The 23,167-nt window shown below is 41.7% G+C and overlaps 1 protein-coding gene across 4 annotated transcripts in view; it reads right to left on the reverse strand.

The window, feature by feature from the left end:
- Positions 1–794: 794 nt before the first annotated feature.
- Positions 795–23,167, reverse strand: part of SYNJ2 (synaptojanin 2) — a 66,392-nt gene continuing 44,019 nt past the window's right edge. For all 4 annotated transcript variants that reach the window (XM_040058803.2, XM_040058804.2, XM_040058805.2 and 1 more), the window contains 14 exons: positions 22,370–22,510; positions 19,274–19,466; positions 17,428–17,586; positions 17,056–17,212; positions 15,195–15,312; positions 13,176–13,394; positions 11,855–11,933; positions 10,278–10,446; positions 9,729–9,875; positions 7,039–7,173; positions 5,918–6,030; positions 5,141–5,249; positions 3,672–3,874; positions 795–1,950 (listed from right to left, as the gene is read on the reverse strand). In XM_040058803.2, the coding sequence (XP_039914737.1) occupies positions 1,186–1,950; positions 3,672–3,874; positions 5,141–5,249; positions 5,918–6,030; positions 7,039–7,173; positions 9,729–9,875; positions 10,278–10,446; positions 11,855–11,933; positions 13,176–13,394; positions 15,195–15,312; positions 17,056–17,212; positions 17,428–17,586; positions 19,274–19,466; positions 22,370–22,510 (2,707 nt within the window). In that variant the 3' untranslated portion in view covers positions 795–1,185. The remainder of the gene's footprint in view (positions 1,951–3,671; positions 3,875–5,140; positions 5,250–5,917; positions 6,031–7,038; positions 7,174–9,728; positions 9,876–10,277; positions 10,447–11,854; positions 11,934–13,175; positions 13,395–15,194; positions 15,313–17,055; positions 17,213–17,427; positions 17,587–19,273; positions 19,467–22,369; positions 22,511–23,167) is intronic.

Here is a 23,167-nt window from a genome sequence, read left to right on the forward strand (position 1 = left end):
TTCTGGGGATTTTTTTTAAGTGTCTGGCAAACGAGAGAGCAGAGGAGGATGACAGGTGCTCAAAGGCAGCATCCTCTCTTACAGGATGTCTTGTGTTCAAAATTTGGCAGTGGCAGAGAAACAGGTAAGCATTGTGAGGAAGAAAATGGCTGAATTTCCAGTGTTGGGGAAGCTCAGAACAAGCAAATTAATTTTCCTACAGAAAAAGGGAGAAAAAGCCTTGTTAACTTTTTAAATACATCTTAAAAATTCTTTTGAAAATTAGTTGTTTTTTCAGCTTCACCACCTGCTTCTCCTTCCTTTAATAATGAAAGATCCTGATGCTTCTCTTAACAAGCTACCCTGACAAGTTGCAATCTGGTTATTAACTGCCTGCTTTGCACAAATGGCAGATCGTGCGCAGTTCTACCCCACAGGCAAGGCAAAAAGGAGCAGCTTGTTCCACATTTGCTTATGAGTGGGAACAGGGACACAACTACTGAATTGCTAAACTGCCTTTAGCGTAAGACAATGCCTAAGCCAATACCTGTGGCAGCCGCTGGTCTCAACCATTCCCTGTATTTCCTCAGGATCTGCATAGACAATGCACAAGCAGCCTGTAGCATTTCTTTGCAGTGAAACGGCATGTGGAAACCTACAGTCAAAGTATGCTGTTGGCCATGGGCTTGGGAACAAAAACCAGCGTGAGTTTTGGAAACTTCCAGCAGGGCAATACCAGTATTACTGCCATTGTTATACTGGTGTACATTCCCCCTTTGGATGTTCATTCCAGAATAACTGTGGCAGCCTAACTCTTCAAAGTAAGGATGCTTTATTTCAAACAACAGAAAGTGATTAAAATACACATTTCACAGGAAAATGTTTTTCTTAATGTCTTTTTTTTCCATACATCATTCCATGTTCTTACATAGGATTTGTACCCAAAATGAAATAAAACATCTTAAGATGGATTAATAAAAAGAAATAACTTAGAATAAGGAAGTTTTCAAATGAACTGTAGGTAATGTTAGGTTGTATGTACTCTATATACTTCCCTCCAGGGGCCGTATCTTTAAATGTGAAAATGAAATGTAGCATGGACAGATGATCTATTTCATTAAATAAAAAAAAAAACCTTTTTTTTTTTTTTTTTTTTTTTTAGCATCGTAATTATGATTTCTTTTGGAACACTAAGGGGGCAAAAATTTACAACTCTAAATCAGTATTTGTTTTCATTAAGGTATTTTTGTTTTGTTCTAAGCCGAGCAGTTTGCTGAACCCTTCTGCCACTGCACTGCTGTCTTCATCATCACTGAATGTAACCCAGTGACTGAAATCTTTCAGACCCGGGCGGTTTAAATTTTCTGAAGTAGCTGGTGGTGCCTGTACGGAAAGAGGGAAGGAAGAATGCATGTCCAGGTCCAGAAGATTGGTGTTTTCTGGAAGGGAGCTGGTATCCAGTTGTCGTGGATGCTGGCCTGCTGGTGCAGAAGAGCCCTGGAGCTTTGCCATCAGTTCTGCAGCACTCGGTGCCAAGAGCTGAGCTGTGCTGTTTTCTGGGCCAACAGAGGCTGTGAGACCCCAGTGAGCAGGGCCATGAGTCTGGGGGCAGGAGCCAGGGTTGTTGTTGTTGGAGTTGAACAGTGACCCACTAAAAAGGGAGCTGTCACTGCTCTGGAGGACTTGGAGATGAAAAGCTGCAGGAGCTGACTTCTTTCTTCGTGGTGGCACCTTTGGGGCAAAGGTAGCGTTCTGGGGAGGCAGTACAATGGCCTCAGCTGTGCTTGCTGACAGGGGCTGCCTTTCACTGCTCCCCATGCTCTCCTGAGGCTTCCCAGCTTGTGTTCTGGGTTTAGGGACTGGAGTGATCTTGGTTGGACTAAGAATAGGTCCAGCTTCCAGATGGGGCTCTAACAAGCCAAAAGGAGACTGTGCTGTCTGTTGGTCAAATTGCTCTTCTGGAGACGTGGCCTGAGAAGGAAATGGAAGAAGAAATGTGAGAACAAAAAGGGACCTTAAACTCTGAGTCACTACTGGTGCAAGTCTAACTGACAGCATTACTAAGAAAAGCTGACAGTCCTGGAAGAAAAACAAAGCAGTACAAAGAGGAGGCTTGACAGCACTGTTCTCCACCATACCTGCTGGGCGCTGGGCTCTGGGCTCATGCACTGTGCCTTGACTCACCTTCAGAGAACTAGTGAAGGACCAGGACCCTACAGCCTGTTTACTCACAGCTCTTTTTGACCACCTCGCCTTTCAGGTGAAATTTTGCTCTGGACCAAATTAACATAGCTCTGATGAGTTATTTGTTACATCTCTCTGCTGGCTAATACAAGCAAGATTGCATAGTGGGACCCATGCCTTCAGGTGCAGCTTATTTGGATAGATAATGTTGGAGGAGAATTAGCTTAAGCTAACCCAATAAATGCATTAAGGCCTCTGTCCTGTCTCACTGATGCTGGCAGCTGAAGATAAAAAGCTCTCAAAAGTCCAGTCTAGAATACATCTACCATTTAAAGGTACATAAATAACAAGCCCAGCCCAGTCTAGGACGGTAAGGACTGCTTCAGATTTCTCACACCGTGTGTGATTGAATGAAAGCATTTACATTCTTTATTACTCTTGTGCAGTATTAAAAGATAATGTACAGGCTTCTTCATGCAGGCAAAATATTTAGTCAGTATCTCAAGCTGGACATATCCCTTGCCCCTTCTTCCTGTGTGCTGTTAAGTTGCCTACGTTTGACTGTGGAAGAGGGGGATTGGGTAGAGGTTTTCAAGTACACAACTCCCATCCAACCTCCCTCAGATGAAGGAAGGAGTGGAATTCCAGGGCAGAGTCAAACTGAAATAGATCTATTCCTGCAGAAGCTCTCACATAACTAACACCAAAATAGCAATCCCCCTCAGCACCTTTCAAGAGTGACCTGGGAATGGAGACAACTTAAAGCAAACTGACCACTCCTTGCCATAGACTGTGCTGTCTGGGTTGGGTTTTTTGGTGAATCTGCTAAGTAAAGACAGCACAAAGTCAATTTTAGAGAATGGATGAATACCTTTACAAAGGAAGGTAAGGCAGAAGCCCTAACACTTTAGAAGAGAGCTTCCTTAGCAGAGATTCTGTCAAAGGAAGAATATAAAAAGTGATATTTGTCTTTCTCTTGTATGCAAATTGCTTTACAAATGAGATAATAATTTTAGCAGTGCTAGGGGTGAACTACTGTCTCCATTGTAGGGACCTGACATATTAAAACCTGAACACCTACAGCTTTGTATTTTTGAGAATATGAACTCTTGAGTAGACTCCAGAATTCAAACTGAAAGGCTGAATCCAATTACAAGGTGTGCAAGAAAAGCAAGAAAGGACACAGGACTGATGAAGAAGCTGCCTCAAATCTTTACAGAGCAGACCACTCATGGTAAAAAGTAGAGACTGTGATAAAGAACAAATTAAATCTTGACAAGGTTTAGACAAACCAGAAGAAAAACAAGAGAATGGACGGACAAACAGGAAAGCTGAATATGGCTCTTTTTCCAATCTTTCTTGTATTTTTATGCCTTGGTGACTGTAATACACAAAATTATTCCAGCACCTGCTGACTTGACAAGACTTCCTGCAAAAAACAACCAGCCCACCCCTCCATCAATTACACTGTGTAATGGAAACTGGATGCATTTTGCTGCAACTCTTACATTTTCCACCTTTACTCCGGTCCTTTGCAGGGGCACCGGCTTCTTTGGAGTTGGAACTTTGGGTGGTGGACGATGAGGCACAGGCACTGCTCCTGCCTGCAACCCTTGAAATGATGCTGACTTTGGGATGCTGGGAAGAGCCTCGGGTTTGGAGGAAGTTTGGTTTCTGGCTGGAACAGGCTTTACTGCATCTTCCTGTACCCCTGAAAAGCAAAACCAAATATGGCAGCTCAGCCTGATCAGAATATAGATTCAAGATAATTTCTTTCACAACCACATTTCCCAAAATGTTCATGCCTATAGGGCCAACTCAGGCCAAGAAAGTAGGTTCTGGAACTTAGCACAGACCTTTGCAAACCTGTAACATCTGTAAGAAGCTATTAGGGAAAAACTTCCCTGTCTGAAATAATTTCATGCCAAACCAACAGTGCTGTGCCACCATTTGGGAAGAAAACACTGGCTGGGGGTTCAGGAGTACTGGGCTCAAGCTCTGAGCATCCTTTTGCCATTATCTGGAAAACCAGGTAACGATACCAAGAGCATCTTGTAGGGTACTTTGGAAAGAACTGTAAACGCCAGCTGGTGGTACCAGGGACTGGAAGTGATGCTGACCAGACTAGTTTTCTTACCCACAACAAGTGAATGTGAATTTCCAAATCAATGGAGGGGTAAATCTGATTTCAAAATGAAATGAACAGCACTGAGGAACAAACAGCAAGAGATGCCTTTATGATATTTCTAAATAAATAGGATTATTCCAGACTGTATTCATTCTATGTATAAATGAAAAGGGATGGTTTTCTCCTAAACTGAGAGCCTTGCAAACTCAGGTAGCCATTTTCATTCATACAAATCAGCAGAAAGACTGTACGCAACCCTGGGGGGTACATTCACAGCACCTAAGCTAGTTTTGTGCTCTAATTTGCCCTTGCAAGAAGCTCTCTTCTCCAGGGACTACACAGCCTAAACACAGCCTTTTAGCTTAGCTATTCAAGCTGAAGTAGTGCAAGCTTTTATCTAGGCTACAGCTATCCTTGCTGTCCAAATGTGAACACAATCCAGGTTATTTCTCCTAGAGCTGCATTTGCTCTGTAGTTCTGCTTGGAATAGTGAGCATTCAGTAAATAGAGCAGCAAATATCCTTTATGCAACTCTGAGCTAACAGAGGCACCATCAGTTTAGTAAAATTCCATCTTTGTATTTTAATTTTTCTGATGAAAACTGGGCTTAAAGAACCCAAGGTTCTCCTAGTAGCACGTTCTACAACAAAATATAAAATTTTATTTGTCTTGGTTAGATGAAGGTTAATATTATCAAAACTGACAGAGAATACCACATACAATTTTGCAAGAATGCGTTCAGGTGAAATTCTGAATAGGAATATGTGCATTTGGCTAAGGTGAGATGAATACACCTACAGTTTTTTTTATTTCAAGATTTTCAGAAGTCATTTAGAAAGCTGTGCTCACCTCCCTTGGCCTCCATAAGACATCGAATAGCTTCTTCCGCTTCCTCAGCTGTGGTGGTTTTGATCTGCTTGACGTTGTAAGGTTTGCTTATTCCAGTCCGGACTTTGGGCTTTAAAAAAACATAGGAGAACTGGTTTTTCTTGTACACCTCTAATTTTACAGCTAAGCTCATACACCCGTAAAATTCTGTTCTTGCAAGTGGCTATTCAGTGATCTATAAATACTAAAGAAATGGGAATCTTTTAGCAAACTGTACATGTTTGCTGCCAGCTCACAGAAGGCCAGTGCCTGAGGGCCACAGCTAGTCCCTTGTTCAGTGCATTAGGGTTCTCATCCAGCAAGACAGGCATTCTGGTCTTGGTATCCTCAGGGGACTAACAGCCTTGCCGGCAGTGGTCAAGACTTTTCCTGCATTCTGGGCATTGGCATGGCCCAGCAAAACAGAGGTGAGAAAAGAATTAAACCACATGGTTTATGATGATGGTGTTAAAAATTCAAGTTAGCATCTGTCAGAAAGCAGCATCAGTGCTCTGGTCTTACTCCACTCGTCCTCTCTCTCCCTCTTTGGCTTTCCTAACTCTTGTTAATTTATTAACATTTTTCTGCTGCTTTTCTGCAGTTTAGTATTACAGTGCAAGAAGTTATCTTGGCATTTTTGGCTCAGACATGTGCTGGACTTCCTTCCTTGTATGACAGGTGCATCCTGTAGGTGATTCTCTGGGTGGGTGGGAGGGATGAGGACAATGCCAAGGGACCATGCTGAGCAGCAGGACTCACTGGCTGCTGAGGGGCTCCGGGAAGCAGCTTTGCCGTTGCCAGGATGGAGCAGGTGGGATGGCTTCCTGGAGAGAGGGAACCATCTGAGGGGGACTTTTTGCCTGATGTTCCAGCTGGAAGAGGAATAAAAAATGGCTTTTTACATGCAGGAGCTGGTACAAAATTTTATCTGCAATGGAGTAAAACCAACCATCACCCCCTCAAAATCTTTAACTGTTTCAGGAAGCAGTTTTGTAGTTAGTCCTTCTTTCATTTAATTAATTAGATAACTTCAACTGAGCACCAACAATGCATACTAGGTACAGAAATACAGATACCAGTGTTAGCACTTCTGTGCAACAATCTCAAAAATGAATGGGAATAATCCTAAAGGACTCGTCTTCTATCAGGTGAGCATCACAGAACTTCTAATTTAAGTCTGGAAAATGTACATAAAAGGGAGACTTTTGGGCTGCAAGAAAAACATGATGTGTATCTTGTCTAATACAGGAGGCAAAGATGGGTATGCTCATCTAGCAGTCAGCTCTCATCCAGAAGTAGCCATAAAAACAGGAGCAGCACAGCTCTGGATGGCATCTCAGGGGGGCAGAGCTTAGGTAAAGAGCATCACTTCCCTTTGTGCCTTGCTGAAAATCATAACCCACTTTGCATTTCTTTCATAAACACAAGAATTGCTTGCGAAGAAGGAAAGGACAAAAACTGTCCAGAATAAGTATTTTGTCAAAGGTTTTTAAAATTCCAATTACAATTAATTCAGAATCCAAATAGCTGCAAGAAAGCACTAAGTGACTTCAGAAGTCAGCAGGCATAAATATCAGTATCTTTATTGCCACAAAGTGGCTGCTCAACTCGCTAACCTTACTGGTGAGCTAGTATGAGACATATGGGCTATTCTATCCTTACTAAAGACTCTTTTTTGGGGGGAGCATCTGTCATCCTGAAGACAAACTTCTCCCATTACTAATGGCGGTAATACTCAGGCTGAAACAGGCTGGGAAGCAAGCACAAATCCCTCGACAATCTGACATTTCAGAATAAGGTGTTACTTTCTTTGTCACCCAGACATGCCAGGCAAAACTTGTTCAGCTGGGGCCAACCCCATTAAAGAAAGTTCAACTCACCCGGAGGGGGAGGCCTCTGCGGTGGCTGAAGTGGCCGAGGCCTGGTAGGAATGGACAGAGACCTGCTTGGAATCCGGCGGCTGCGTTCCCCACTTGCCTCCAGCTCCCGCTTCAATTCAGCCAGGTCTGCATCATCTAGGGACATTTTAAAAGTGTCTGTATTAGATACACTCTGGGTGAGGTGCACCAGACCTGAGAGGTCAGGAGAGAGGTGACTACGAGTGCCAAGGCTCAGCCAGGTCTCTCAGCAGCACGACAGCTCCATCCACATTTTTTGCTCTCCCCCAATGTCTGCCTGTTCCCACTGCAGGAAACATCTACCCTTTTGTCAATTACTTCTTTCTCTCTCTCCCCTTTTCTACCATTCATTAGCCGTTCGCACCAACATAAAGAATGCCGGCATCAGATTCCAAGGTTACTGGGCATCTTGATAGATTCTGAGATTTTCACAGCCAGACTTAGTGGCAACCTGCTCCCATTCAAACTGTCATGGCTAGTCACGGTGAATTCCTTGCTTTCCATCCCAAACACAGGGATTCCGTTGGAGGATTAGACACCTTTTCTTGCACGGGAGAACTGTCTTTATACATGAGAAAAATCTCTGTTTTCCAGCAACATCTCCTAACAGGTACAGCTGCCTCAATCTGCTAGCTCTTGGCTGCACCTTACATTACTAACTAATTACTCAGTCTTTCATCCCGTCTAAGCCTTTCTGACAGCTGGAGAGGGGAGAAGTACGGATTGCTTTATTCTCCCCCATCTGCTACAGTGAGGACTCTCATTTCAGCCCTCTCACCCGGCCATGGCTGCCCAGCCATGCAGCTCTTGTTCTTTAGAGCTCCAAGATCCACTGGGTTTAGTTTTGTCCCTGTGTTTTGGAGACATGGGGAGGGAATTATGCAGCAGCCGTCTCTTGCACTTCAGGCACCTGTAAACAAGTTCTTGTTTTTCGGAAAGCTGTGCTCTGCAGGGAATCACGAGCTGCCTCAGCTTCCTGCTCCCACTCAGCAGCAGATGGCAGCCACAGAGACAACGTCTGTGGTCTGCCCAGCCCGCCCTCCCCGTGCTCTCTGCATTTTCAGTACTTCTAAGCTGCAGATATGGGCTCATCAGTAGGACCCAAGGAGTCACACAGGCACCTGGAGGCATGGTTGGAAGTTCTGGCAGTAAAACTGAGCACAACAAAAGCCAGCCATTACCACCCAATTCTGTCCCTGAAAGGCTGCTGGCAGGGACATCAGTTTCATGAAGCTGTGCCCTTCCTTGACCTCAGAAACACACACATACACACTATTGTGCCTGTCACTGTTTTCCATCTGTGTCTACCACAAGCTACACGGTCATCATACCTTCAATGAGGAGTTACTCAGGCAGAATTGGAAGCTTATGGAGGAATCTGAAATTGCAGACACTTTAAGATTAATTGAATATATCATATTTTGAGTTACGTGAGATCATGACCCCACCTTGACCTTCTTCAAAGTATACTCCATAACCTCTATTTACTTTGTGATATTTTTTGTGGAGAAGAGTTAGTGTGGGTGACAAGACTCACTGCAATTCTCTGTGGCTTAATGAATCATCACGCAGTAGGCCAGAGGTGCTTGGAGGGCAAGGCACCCTATAATACAAAGTGATTGACTTCACAGTATTTAATAATGACTGATTACTCCTTGACTCAGGGATAGGCTTTAGGGTCTGGCCACGCTGAACCCAGCCTATGACTCAAGGTGGGCAAGAAAGCCATAAATCACTCTGTTTGGAAAATCTGTCCGTGTAAGTGTATGAATTTCATTCAATCTTTTTGAACTCTACTTCTGACTCAACCTTTGAAGGTATTAAAAGTTTTCACTTTTATGTCAGAAGACAAAGCACTTCTGAGAGAGTGCAGAATGACAGCTACTGAATCACTTGCTGTCACAATAAAGTGTTTAATACATATCCCAGCCTGTCAACGCTTGGCCACTGAAGCACATCCTGATCACATCCCATTGTAAGGTCAGGCTGGCTTGGCTAGTTCTTGCCACAGTTTCTATTAGTTTTCCTTCCACAGCTTTATCTTCTTTTTAACAAGTCACTTCACAATAATTTGCAAACAAGCCAGGTAACTGAGGAAAAAGGTAACATGAAGAACCTAAAGAATGATTTTATATATATATATATATTCTATGAACCTTGACTACTTCAGAAATAAATCAAATGGGAACAAAGGAGAAACTTCAGGCCCCTGAAGTAATTTGAACACAACAAAGTCCCAGCTTAAAGCTGACTGCTCTGCCACTGCTACTGCTCAAAGGACAGAGTTGAGCCCATCAGGAATCAACAGGATTCTTTTGGTTTGATTTTGCTCTGGCCTTCACCAATAAGAAAATAGCATGCAATTTTTTGTTGTTGTTGTATGTTCATGTGCCAAACAGTATCAAATGGATAAAAAGATTTAATTTCCTCCGGCTAGAAAGGGAAAACCAGCATTTTTCAGCTTTCCTGCCTTGCCCTGGCCTAGAGAGAAGGAGAATCTAAGTTTCATCATTTGTATTGCTGAGGACCCCAGTCACCAGCTCAAGGGGAGTTGAGCTTGAATAGGTATTACAACAGAACCTAAAATGAAACTATAAATGAACAGGGAAATACATGCAACAGGAGAGTAAACAATCCTTCAGGTCTTGCCTTAAGGAAGGTGGAAACTTTACCTTTATACAGGCGGGGGGTTTGTCCAGATTTGTTTGAAAGAGCTATGGATGCGCAGTGTCCAGGGCGCTCCGACGTATCTTCTGTTGTGTCTGCTAGGTGTTGACACAGAGCATCCTCTAAATAATCATCTTCATCCTCTATATCACCTGGAATGAAATGTTAGATAACAAAGAATTACTGACCAAATTCATTCTCTGTCTCTCTACATTACCAATGAATTAATCTATACTATCAGTTAATTTAATATATAGGCTGGGCAAGATTCTTGTGTAACCCATCCCATGTGTTTCATTACAGTGTGTCTCTACAGACAGCTGTACCATACATTGATTTTGCTAATATGTAACACTGAATTGACAGGATGATCTAAGTAACAGTTCTATGCCCAGGCACAGAGACAGGTCATGGCTTTAATTACAGTTGTCTTTTTAAGAACTGTGGCTTCATTACAAATTAAAGTGCCACTGACACTCATACTGTACCTTCTCTGTGCAACCAAAGTCAGCAAAGCAATTTCTCACTACTTAGCTTAGAAACTACTTGCTTACCTTCTGACTCATAGTCCAAACTTGAGAAGTCAAAATTTTCTTCCAGAAGATGGGAGTTTGCCGTGGGGGACATGGGGACAACGCTGTCTCGCTTTCGAGCAATTTCCTCCTGGAGGCCCTTTAGCCAGTCCTTAGTCTTGGGCTGGATCTTCACTGTTCTGCCTCTAATCTAAGCACAGAAAGAGTCATTTCCCTTTGCCAAGCACTTTCACAAAATGAGAATGCTTGAACAGAATAAGCAAGTGCTGCCAGCCTGCTCAGAATCACAAAGATCACAGGTTCTGAGTTGGAAGGGACCCAGAAGGATCATCAAATCCAACTATTAAGGGAATGGCCCATGCAGGCATTGAACCCAGGACCCTGATGTTATTAGCACCATGCTCTGACCAAGTTGTATGAGTACTTCAGAAACTGATGTGACTAAAGCTTCACTTCACAAGCTAAATGGAAAGGAAACACTCTTACTACCCCCATAACCAAGTTTTCAGACTAACAATATTCTTGAAAGAAAACGAGCTTCACAGCTCAAAAGCACTGCTGCTGCATTGGGGAAATACTGGAGAAATAGGTGAAACATCAAATATCGTCAAAATAACACTAGAATAGCAATATTGGCATGAGAGGGTGCCATTTTTGAGTCAGCAGTTCTAAAACACACAATTGTTTTATACCTGCTGCCACCTGTAAGGAGACCCTGACCAGAAAATCTCATGTATTATGTACATGGAAGGTGTATTTTCAAAAAGATTAGGACTTCAGCTGCTTATGTGTGTTGTTCTATGGCATGTGGGGTGAAATGCAGACAAGCCAGCAGCTTTGACAGGAAAATCAATCTGAAGAGTTCCCAACTGAGATTCCCAGCACCTTCACAAACTGCATGCATACAACTGTGTTTCAGTCTGTGCTATAAATTACATCAATGGCAGGAGTCAAGTTAGAAGATAAAACTGCAAATATGACAGAAGAATGAGAATTAAATCCGTTACTTCAGTATTAAGTTTACAGGGCAGCCCCACAAACAGTTCCTTCAAGAGGGGGCTGATGTTTTGTAGAGTATGTGTGTGGGAAGGACAAGCAGGGGACGGGAAGGTAAACGCCTACTGCTAATGCTGGATTTGCCATGGAAGCCAATGAATCATGTTGTTACAGCTTAGCAGAAGGAACTATTTGATACACCGGAGAAACAAAAAATCTCCAAAACACAATCATGAAGATGCTTTGGTAACAGTATAAAGTCACACAGAATGTCAGGAGAACTGCTTCAAGTAGCCTCAACCATGAACAAGTCCACGTGTTCTGCAGCGGTGCCAGAGGCCAGATCCCAAGCACTGCCATGCTTGGGATCCATGAAAAGTCACCTCATGCCATCCTGAAACTAAAATACTGCATTAATAGCCTCAGCAGATGTGAAAGTTAAGGACTTCATGAGTACTAGCTTTCTTTGAAATAATGCCACTTGATTCAGGTAGAAACTCAAGTATCTCATTCTAAGCAATCACTTTTGAGAAATCTGTTATTAAATTATTATTGCTATTATTATTGATATCATTATTATTATTGCTTTGAGAAATTCTTACTTTGGCACCATCTATATCCATAACACGAAGAGCTGATTTGCTGTCTGCAAACGTCACCAGCATCTGACCTCCACAGATCCTAGTGAAAAAAAGGCAGAGGAGAAAATCCATTTTATTTCACCATTGAATAAAAACCCTATGAAGGCTAGCATGATAGGACACTACCACGTAAATCTACATAAGGATACATATGCAGTGCCATGCCTTTGGTTTTAGTTGTGTTTTCTTTCACAATTCTATTTTTTGAGGAGGAGTAAGGTGATCTATGAATCCCAGCTGGGCTCCTCTTCTCCCTAATCCTCCCTTGTGTGACCCCAGCATCCTGTCCTTTTCTGGCACACCCCTGGAACAGCAGCACAAACATCTCAGTAGCTGTTGACAGGATACCCAGTCAATATCTACATTCCCTCTGGACAAAATTCCGTGGTTCTGCATATCCTTCACCTCAGAGGACGTGTGATGTTCCCAAAGACTAGTATTCCACCAAGATCTAAAGCAATTAAAAACAAAATAAACCAAGAACTATCCACCAAAACATGTTCTTTTCTTGTTCCATTTCTTCACAAGCAAGGTGGTGCTGGCTTTTCTGGCACGGCTGCTTTTGAACCCTCAGCTTATTTTGGTGCTTCATAAAACTATACAACAGGTCATCAGCTTTCTCCACTAGTAAATGAATCAAATAAACATGAACAAGTTTTTGGTAGTGTTTCCCAGAGGTCAACTGTTAGGTCTTATGCCTGTATTTCTCAAAACAGAAGTCTCAAGGCTGTGCCGAAGCCCTGTAGAGAATCAATCAAAATGAAATTAAGCTGCTCTGACAGAAGGTATCACACTCTCCCTCTCAAACCCAGTGGGTGATAGCTCTGCAAGAAGCTGTGCTGTTAACAAACAAGCAAAATGACCCCCAACAGGAAGGAGAGCCAGCCAGGAAATCCTGCCAAGTGTGAAAGGGTGGTGGAAGAGGGCAGACCTCACCCCAGAGGAGGTGAAGCAGGGCCTGAGGATCCACCAGAAGCAGCAAACGCTTGGAAGTGAGGCCTGAATCTAAAGATGATGATTTATATCAAAGCCTTTGCTTTGTGGTGTTGTACTGAAGAAAATTCTCTTCCACTCAGACAAGAGAGCTGTTGGATTATTTCTTTAAAAGGTTGTTGGATGGTATAAGTTATTCAAAACACTTGCATTCAATTTCCAGTGAAGAACTGAAAGTGCAGTAAAGGAATTCTACATACTTCCTTCCAATACAAAGTTAACTCTGTCAGGACAAAAGGGATCTTCTAGTTTTTAATAGATGCCGTGCCATTTCAGATCCCAAACTCACCTGACCAGAACAACAGTGCCATAATCCTCAAACACCTGCATAAGCTCTGTACGCAAGTCTTCAGGAAATTCATTTTTCTCTTCAGGTGTTGGTGACAGCAGATTTACCACTACTGTGGCGTCCAGTGGTCCCTGGAAAGATGACACTTCTCGGAAAACACTGTCACGGGCAGCTTCATTAACTTCCTGAACTTCCACTTCTACAATAGCTAACACTGGCCTACACAAAACAAAGGAAAAACACTTATTTAAAAATAAGAAGTGCTTATATAAAATTGAAATCTAAATAAAGAAGGAGGACAGGTAAGCTTCATTTTTTCTGCAGTGGTCAACATCATGCCTTAAGCACTACTAATTATATTTCCCAGTCCTGCATTAGCTGAATGTAACATTGAAGACACAACATAAGTGAACCACAATAACAAGTACATGCAGCACTTACGGAAAACCTACAGACCAAAACCACCAGGATACTTCACTCACTATCAAACAGCTGTGGCACCAAACATCTATAAATCAGCATGGAAATACATTATTTTCTGTTAGACAAGGCCACATATCTTCCTCCAAACTAAGGACAAGGTATTCTAGATGTGTAATGTTGTCATGTAGCAAACGTGTCGATCCATTACACTATAAGCAGCCAACACTGCAAACTTGCTTCTTGAGCCATTTCTTAAAAATTACTTCTCTGTATGCTAGATCTGAATAAAATTGAGAGAGCTGTCTGAAAGAGCAGAAACTCGTCTCATCTCAGTGGGTGCAATCCACAGTCTCAGATTTTCACCTGCACATATACACAGAGCAGTGACTGGGACGGCTGCTCTTACAACTGTGTCAAAATTGCTGCCTTCTACTTGCAATAGACCTGCCTCTTGAATACACATTACCAGAACATATGAAAGCAACAACAGCAGGGCTAGAAAGGGATAATATGGGGGAAAAATGTATAGGAAGCATTAACTATTTCCATAAGCATCGTGAATCATAATGCATTTCCATATGTCACAAAGATACAGCTATGCCCTTTTTCTAGCACAAACCTTGGGAAAGCAAACCTGCTGACTGTAATTAAAAAGCAGCTTTTGGAGTCAAGTTTGCTGAAATAGAAACCATGTATAACAGTCATGTTTCACAGATTGCATCCTCAGGGTCCTATATAATGAGAGCAGCAGCTCCACTGTGCTTTGCAGAACACAGCAATGTCAGAGCCTTGACACAGAGAAATTGATTGCAAGAGGCATGTTCATCCACTGCTAGAGGAATACAGAGCAGTCCTGGCATGCAAGGGCACCACCAGAAGCACAGACAGCTACTGGGGGTCACTGAGCACTGCTAGGAGGAGCAATATTGTAGCGCTTCCACAAAGCATGCAAGGGGTAAGACAGATATTCTGAATGTAAGGGGCCTTTCAAAGTGTATTTATTACAGAATTTGTTTCACAGAAGTGAAGCAGAGTACAAGTTTATCAAAGATAGGTCATTCGTATCCCTAAAGAGAAGTTAATGATATAGACCAGCCAGAAGCACTGGGCTTTGATTTGTCTATCTTCTCTCATTTCCATTTTTAAAGGAGGCACAGAAACCCCACACTTGAGTACTGTGAAGAGGCCAAACTTGTCCCTGTGTGGCCTGGCTAACACCTCCTCAGGCCACACAGTCCCAACCTCCTCCTCTCCTGCAGCAAGCTGAGTGGAAATCCATCAGAGCAGCTTCCTTAAGTAGCAGAGCTTTTCCAAAACCAAGCAACAGAAAACTCTGTTTTCTCTATCTCTTGCTGCAACTTATCCAACCCCTGCTGCAACCACTGTGCAAGAAAAATAAATACATGACTGAAGATACTTACCACTCTGGTATAAAACTCACCATGAGAGGCAAAAGCCCATCAAGCAGATACTGGAACACGGAATAAGGGTGCAATTCCTGTTTTAATCAGACTTGGCCCCTCACTCTGAAGGTGTAATTCAGCAGGACACATTTTAACCTGGCACATTTTAACCTCTCTCTGATTGTTTAGTTACCTGTGGTCAGATGCTTGCAGCTCTGCTCTCCCATAGTACATCAAGGCTCCAGGGGTCCAAGTGTGCCTGACTTTAGTATCAGCACTCAGATCACTGTCCAGAAGATTGATCTCTCCAGCTATGCAGCACAAAACACGATTTAAAACTCACTCAGGTCTAGTTTTACTAACAGTTAAACACTATTTTATTAGGAAGCTCTCCACAGAGAGAAGATTTACCTTCTACCTCAACACTGAGCATAAAACCAGACACTGTACTTGGAAATTATTTTGCAAATCTGAATATTAGACAGGAATTGGAGAAATAATACACAAGAGATAGGAGAAACCAAACCCATGCAAATCCAACCTCCAAATATTTCCATTGCAATCCATTAAGGTGACAGAAAGTGCTCCAGACATTATGCTAGAGTGACATACTCTATTGCTATTAGTAACAAGGACGTGTTTAGGTCACTGTTTGAATAAATGGGTAACGCTGTCCCTCTTTTCTGGGAAGCTGAAAATGAGTTAATATGGAATATGGCATTTCTTCCTAATCTCTCACACTGAGGCCACGCTTTCTTCTCGGAAAGCCTATAAGAGCAATAAAAACCAGTCATTTAGCCTATAACAGCAAAGAGAAGCAACACAGTAAGAGCTGGGAGGCAGAAGAGCCTTGCCACCAGCAGTAAAGGAGAGAAACTCTGGCAGCAGAGTAAGAAAGCTTTACAGGGCTGGGAGTGTACCAGACAGTTAGGACCCATGTAAGACAGCTGTGGGAAATCTACAAACTCGAAAGAGAGGGGTCTGCCTTGACTCTTGCAGGCCAGCTAGTTAGGTCCTACATGCTGTATGTATGTACTCCAACTGCTAATGTCCCCAGGGGCAAGTTTTGCCATGCAAAATAAGGAATATGCATCAGAAATGCTGAAGGGTGTTCTTTCTCCTAAAATGAAAACAATCAGCACAAGAGGACTGTTTTAACTTTGTTATTATGTCTCATACAGCTTTTCTTTCCTGGACTGCATCTCTATCAATGGTTTAAGTTCCTCATTTTACTTTGTTTTTCATTCTTTAGATAAAAGTGAATAACTGTGTCATGATGGCATGTACTCCCTCACTGCCCTAGTTTTGCTTTGTAGTTTTTACAATTAACATAGTCCTGGTATGACTTAGATTCCAAGCAGAAATTTCCAGGCATGTGAAAAATCACATTTTCAGGCACAGACCAAATTATTTCTCCAGCAATTACACTTTTAATATTAATTTATTCGAATTTTAGAAACATTGGGGGATAGATATTCCAGCAGACTGAGAAAATGATTATGAAAACTATCCCTGCATATGAGAAGAAATACTTCATATTTCTTAACTGCAACTTTTGAATAACAAGTGAAAATGGCCTTTCTGTTGTGTTGGCCACTCATAAATCCAAAATACTTTATAAATACTAATTAATGAAACCTCCCCCAATTCTATAAACTAGCAGAAATATTCATAAGAATTACCAGTACAGAAGAAATTACAGGAAACTTTTTCTACATCTACTAAGAACAGCATTTTTAACAATCCAGACATTATAATACAGGAACTTTATATGAACTAATGATTCTGTTGCAAAATGACAGAATTATTTCTCTATTACTACAGCTGGGCTGTTTTCAGTTCCTCAGTGATCTCCCAGAACCTTTTTGATCTGTAGCATGAAGCCTTTGTTCACACACCCAGGAAGAAAGGGTCTTCTTTATCTCTGGCACTTAATCCAATGAAGCTGAAAGAACATCTGCTTGAGTAAAGCACCATTCCCTAGATTAAATCCCCGTAAGTGGGTTCTAGATGAATTCTAAACCAACTTTCAGATAAAGAAGGATCCTACTCACCTGTTTTTTCAAAGGGCAGTTTCTTTCTCCACCAAAGCACCCTGTCAGTCCACGCTGGGGTTCTGCATTTATCACTTGTATCATAAGCCTCCGAGCCAACGTCATATTTATATGTTGGTCCAAAATTAATAGTCCCTTCATGGAAGTCTTTAAAAATCTAATTAAATAAAGAACATCTCTTTAAGTTACACACAAGGAAGGTGCCACTGTGACATATCAACTTCCTCGCAAACAATGTTCTGATTTTTAAACCAATTGCTGCATTCAATTGCTATAAACAAGGGTCTGGAAACGCAACCTCTTCACTCTCAAGGAACAAGAAAGACCCAGCCAACATGCAGTTATTCAAGAAAATGAGACACACTGCCTTACTTTTCCACTGGATTTTTGCTGTTGTAGTTGATCAAATTCCAAAAGTGACTTCCAGTCTTGACGTTTGAGAAAATAAAAGACTTCTTCATACGTTAGATCAATGCGATAGTTGAAATCACCACACCAGAAGACATAGTCATGGGAGAACATGTTCTGCCCCTAGTTTTGAGGTACAGAATTCTGTCAATGTTAAATCACATTCATGAAAACACCTTTAAAATGTACTGAAATGTAGCACTCAGTTTCCCTGAATTACTAAACACTGGACCTACTTGTCACAATTTGTCTGTCAAAATTCATTTTGTGCTAAAATAGAATGCTTCCTTCACTATCTTTGGCACCCCACTGAGATGAATTTTGTAAACAAGAACGTCAGACTCTGACCTCTCTTTCCTGAAGGTATGCCTAAGATGGAACCTAGCTTTATATTCACAATTTGTCTGTCATGAATATTCAAAATAAATGTTTGTTTCCCTAACACATTTCACATGCATATATTTGCATATTCTATATATAACACCAAATGTGCTTCTGGTAGAAGGCAAATTTAGCAACAAGCTCCTGAGTAAGAACAAACTCCAAATTCGACCTTATGTGCACGTCACAGTTTTGTAAAGGTACTGAAATCAAACGTCAATGAAAATCCACTCCAGTTCTAAATTTAGCATCCTATCCTCAAATCAGTCTCTCTTTTTTTTTTTTTTTTTTTTTCTTTTCCCCTTCCCAGTTCGGCTACAAACCTCTAAACCCCAGAGATTCCTAAAGGAAGCGTTCCAGACTGTGGCTGTCACAGCACTAGAGGGCACTCTTTATATGCATTATACGCACAAGGTACCTTTAGCTGCTTTTAAGTGTAAAGGACATCAAATAGTTAACGAGGTGTTGGAAGGAAAAACTACCATGAGCACAGCTTTATGGCCATTTGGAACAGGTCTCCTGTGCAGGACGTCCAGTCTGTCAGTATTAGCCCCTGCATAAACCAACTGATTGATATGCTGCACGTGCCAAGCCTCTAAACCTTGCAAACAACAGGAAGGTAAAATTTTACGCTTTGCAACCTAAATGCCATTTTTTGCTGACTAACCAGAATACACAAACTGGTCCGACCCCTTCCTGGCTTAGGGCCTTTCCAGAGAGGCCCAAGAAGCAGGGTATTGTGGAAATTAAAGCAATCAACATTAAGGGAAGCAAAGGAGCCCTGCTACCAAATCTGACGGGTTATCTACCGGCCTGAGGAGACAAGTAGGAATTAAAAAATTAGGGTGGTGGTTTTGACACAATTTAGGGGAAAAGTTATTCATGCAGACCACTGGTGCCTACTTGCCATGCTCTGAGATAAGCTAGTGGTTCCTTGAGAGTGACACATTCCCGAGGACAAAGCAAAGGGAACAGAGGGTACCATGTCAGTGCCCAAGAACTGATCTATCACAGCCGACCAGAAGCAGCCAAGGCACTGCTGCACTGAACGGCATGCATGGTCTTTCAGGAATTCTCACTAGCTAGAGCCAGCAAGAGCTATCAATATCACGCCCTCCAGTTCTAACATCAGTCATCTAGACCTTAACTGCACAAAGCCAAGGACTTTTCAAGCACTGGAGCAACACTGTTCTTTGAAAGGATTAGTACTGTTGTAAAGCAAGTGCTATGCTGGGTGGCATCTAGCCTTCTGCGAAACATGCTTCCCTATTTTTTATTTATTTATTTATTTTCTTTAACATTTTCTTTCACGGTATTGAGATTCCTTCTTTGATGACCTGTCATCAAAGGCAGCCTGAGGCCAGCTCTAATGATGTAAAGATACCACCTTTATCTCCAATGTTTTTAGCACACATACATCTACACTTACCATTGGGAAGCTGAGTTTCTGAGTGATTTCTTTATAATCTTCATTCCTCTCTTTCACCTGAGTCTGCCCAGCAGTCAAGTGACTGCATATAAAGCAGAAACTGGTACTATAGAACTGAAAACGAATGCTCACTGCCCCTTTATTCCCAGCTTTTCCTCCCATTCCTGTCTTCACGGTGTCTATCGCTACATCCCTGCATTTAAAAAAAAAATAAAATAAAATAAAAAAAAATAGAAAGAACAGAGTAAAGGGTTTCAGGGACAAACATTTAATTAACTTTGACTACAACATAGAAAGTTTGCTGCTTTTAGGCACAACTTTTAGTTCCTTGATGTTCATGTACTTAGGTTTCAAATTAAATATAATACAATAATACAGAAATAAAACTATTTGAAAATATTATTCTCCTTTTCTTGTCCCTTTCAAACAGACCTGCAAGACCTTATTTCTGAAATACTGGGAATTTCTGTAGAATATACTTTTCAAGTTTACCTCTACCACGATTCTTAAAATATTAACAATAACTAAATTTACTATTATGCTTCCCTTTACTTTTGAGCATATGGGAATCTGCTTTTCAGACAGTTAACCATTTATACATATGAATTTATATGTTCATATGCGTTGAAACCCAACTTCACAGTTCATGATGGATTTTCCATTTAATTAAAGAGCAACAGATCATAACCCATAATTCATTAAATCAGGTGTGATAAAATCAGAGATTATTGGATACAACTATTTATATGTAACTTCGCAAATGAATTCTGAACTGATGACAAATTGCTAAAGGTCTCCATGTTGCTAATTACTTAGTATTTCAATGTGATGATTAGCACATACTTCACTACAGAAAGATAACTTGATAAAGCAGGCCACCTGCTCTCAGGATAATTTCTCCCAAATAGCCAGGCTACTCCAAGAACAAAGCATGGCTGTCTGATCAGATAAGTAAATTATGAGATCATTGTTGTAGCCAACCCCAGCACCATGCATGTCTTTCCCAGTGAGAGAATTTTACTTTCCAGAGAAAACGCCAAGCAGATCTGACTAGAATATTACTGATTTTCAGAAGGGATGCGCAGAAAACTGCTAAATCTTATTTGAGTTATTCTCAGAAATTCTTGATCTAAATTATGCGAGATGTTACAGGTCTCCTTTCCCCATCCCCTTCATTTTCTTCTCTCTTCCTCTCCCATCTTTTGTACCTTTTTTCTCCCTCTTTAATTTCCTGTCTTTTCCAGACAGCAGGACACCACCAGAGGACACCCTCGGGGAGGCAAAGGAGGAACATCAAAGTTTTCTATGAAAGAATGGGTTTTAAGCACTCCTACAGGAGCATGTGTTTTTCACTCTAAAGTTCTCCCTCCCTGCTGTCTGACTACCCAACTGCTGAATGCTATTCAACTGATTTTCATTTATGGCAAAGGTTATGTGAGATAACCCACTGTAAATTCAACTGCTTGTATTTCATCAATCCATTCATTGATGTATAAATCAGTTATTGTCTCATTATTTCTCTATTCTCTGTCTTCGGTCTAAAACTCCTCAGTATCTGTAAGCACAGAGGCATTTTTTTTGCACTTGTGATCATTTTTTCCTTTCCTTTTCTAGACATGGAAAAAATATGCAAACATACAGGTTAGGTTTGATTATGCTCACAGAGCACATAGCAGCACATTTGCATTAAATGGTGAAACTTAGTCACTAAAATCAAGCCCTTCCTTTTTTGTCTTGAGTTTCAAAAGGCTACATCCAATTTCTGGTAGTTTGACAATTGCAACAGAACCACTGTGCTGTTCTGCTTCTTTCCATTTAAACCATGAAATTCCTACTGGATTACTCAAATATTTTGTAAGCCAGGTGAAAAGTCAAAAGATGAGAGAAACACTTCTCCTTTGGACCGCTTCATAGTTCCAAAAAAAAAAAAAAAAAAAAAAGTATTATTTAAAATAATTTTGAAGAAAGATTACTGGAAAGCAGCAATGCAAGACCATCAGTTACCTCGATTGTATTGCTCTGTCTGGCCTATAGCACCTGATGTGGCACAAGCTCTGCTCTGAGGTTTTCAGTGGATATGAGATCACAGGGAAGGAAGAGGCAACTTTTGATATTTTAATCACAAAATGCAGTGGCCAATCAGTGCCCTAGCATGGGGTAGAGAGGAGTGTTTGGATCTCATGGCTTTAAGGTCAGACAGATGCCCAAAGATAGTTTTGGCTAATTATTCACTTCCTAACCATTTACATTTAGCCTGCATTATTCTTTTACGCTTAGACTGCATATTTCTTGTACACAGCAAAGGCATTTTAATGCAAGTATTTCCATGGGTTGGTAATCTTCTAGGAGGAGTTTGGTCATCCTCCAGGGACAGCTGAGCTAGTAAGCAGAGGATACACGGCTCTGCACCCTCCTGACTGGGCACACAGCTCTGGTTCTCATGACATCTGGGAAAGACAAACACTTCATAGGTTCTCTTACCTCTCAATTCTATAAAATGTCAGGGGCCAGAATTAGGTCTCTTTCCCCCATTCTTTTCCGGTCTAGAACTATCTGTGTTTCCATAAGGGAACAGCATGGACAGGGCTAGAAGTAAAACCTGCTCTTCAGGCAGAGGCAGGCACTTGCCTTCATTTGGTGTATCAAACACTCTTGGGCTTACTAGCCCAGGTCATTCCCAGAAAGAAAGACAGCACTCAAACAAGGTGCTCCATCCTGCCTGCCTACCTGGAGCATGCCTGGCTTTTCAGCTCACTGGAGGAACACACGGAGGCTGCCTGGCCTTTGTGCTACCCAGGGAGATGGACTCCAGCCTACTGCTGTCTGGAAGCATGCTTCTTCTCCATGCTGAGCAGAGACCAGAACCCAGGTTTGCATGACTCCCACCAAGATGAGCAATCCCCCTGCCATGCTCTCTGGCCACAAGACAACACCAGATGCTACTGAAGACATAGGCTGGGTTTTGGGGGGTTTTTTTGATTGTCTTGGTGTTTGTTTTTAGGTCAGTTTTATTTTGGGGTGGGTTTTTTTTTTGTTTTGGTTTGGTTTACTGTTTTTTGGGGGTGTGGGGGGTTTTTTGTTTGTTTTTTTTTTTACCTGATGAAGGGGACATGATATGGTCTTACAAAGATGAAAAGACAAACACCAACAAGCTGTGCTGATGTCAGCTGAATGTAGCGATGAGTCCTGGAAATAGCTTTTTGAAGTTGCTCTCCCCACATTTTTCTATTCGTTGTACTGGAACAAACATAAAATCATTTAATGGAATCAAAACAAACCACATACAGTCAATAAAATGAACAGATTAACTGTGCCTTAGGTTTACAGACATCCCATTAGGCAGTAGAACTTGAAGTGCTGTAGAATGCATGGCAGAGACTGAAAATTCCTCCTTGTAAGCCAGCCTAGAGTTAGCAGGGTCAGTGAGCCCAGGCACAGCACACAAATACAACTATCCTGCTTCTGGATGTGTGAGGGATGTTGTCTACTACGCTTAGAAACATCCACACTCAATGACACTGGATACACCCATTCACTGGGGATAACTGGAAGCTGCTTACAGCAATCATAACCGTTAAAACAAATTTCCATGTCAACCTCATGACTTGGTAAGATTTCCTATGCTCACAGTGGAGAGAACTCGGGGTTTTCTGACTGGAAGGTGACTTGCTACTCACAGCTGTTGGCTGTTCTGAGCTAAGGTTTGTGAATAGCTGCATATACCTTCAGTGGACCTAGCTTCTCCAAGGTCAGCATATCCATGCAGATATACTGCCAGCCACACTATGCACTGCTGTAACTTGTCACTCTCAAAAGAGACAACTAACTGGCCAGCCTGATGAATCAGCATTGGAAACATGATCTTCAGGGCTCCACCTCCATTCAGATTCACAA

The sequence above is a fragment of the Hirundo rustica genome, chromosome 3, assembly GCF_015227805.2.
Source record: "Hirundo rustica isolate bHirRus1 chromosome 3, bHirRus1.pri.v3, whole genome shotgun sequence".
Taxonomy (NCBI): Eukaryota; Metazoa; Chordata; class Aves; order Passeriformes; family Hirundinidae; genus Hirundo; species Hirundo rustica.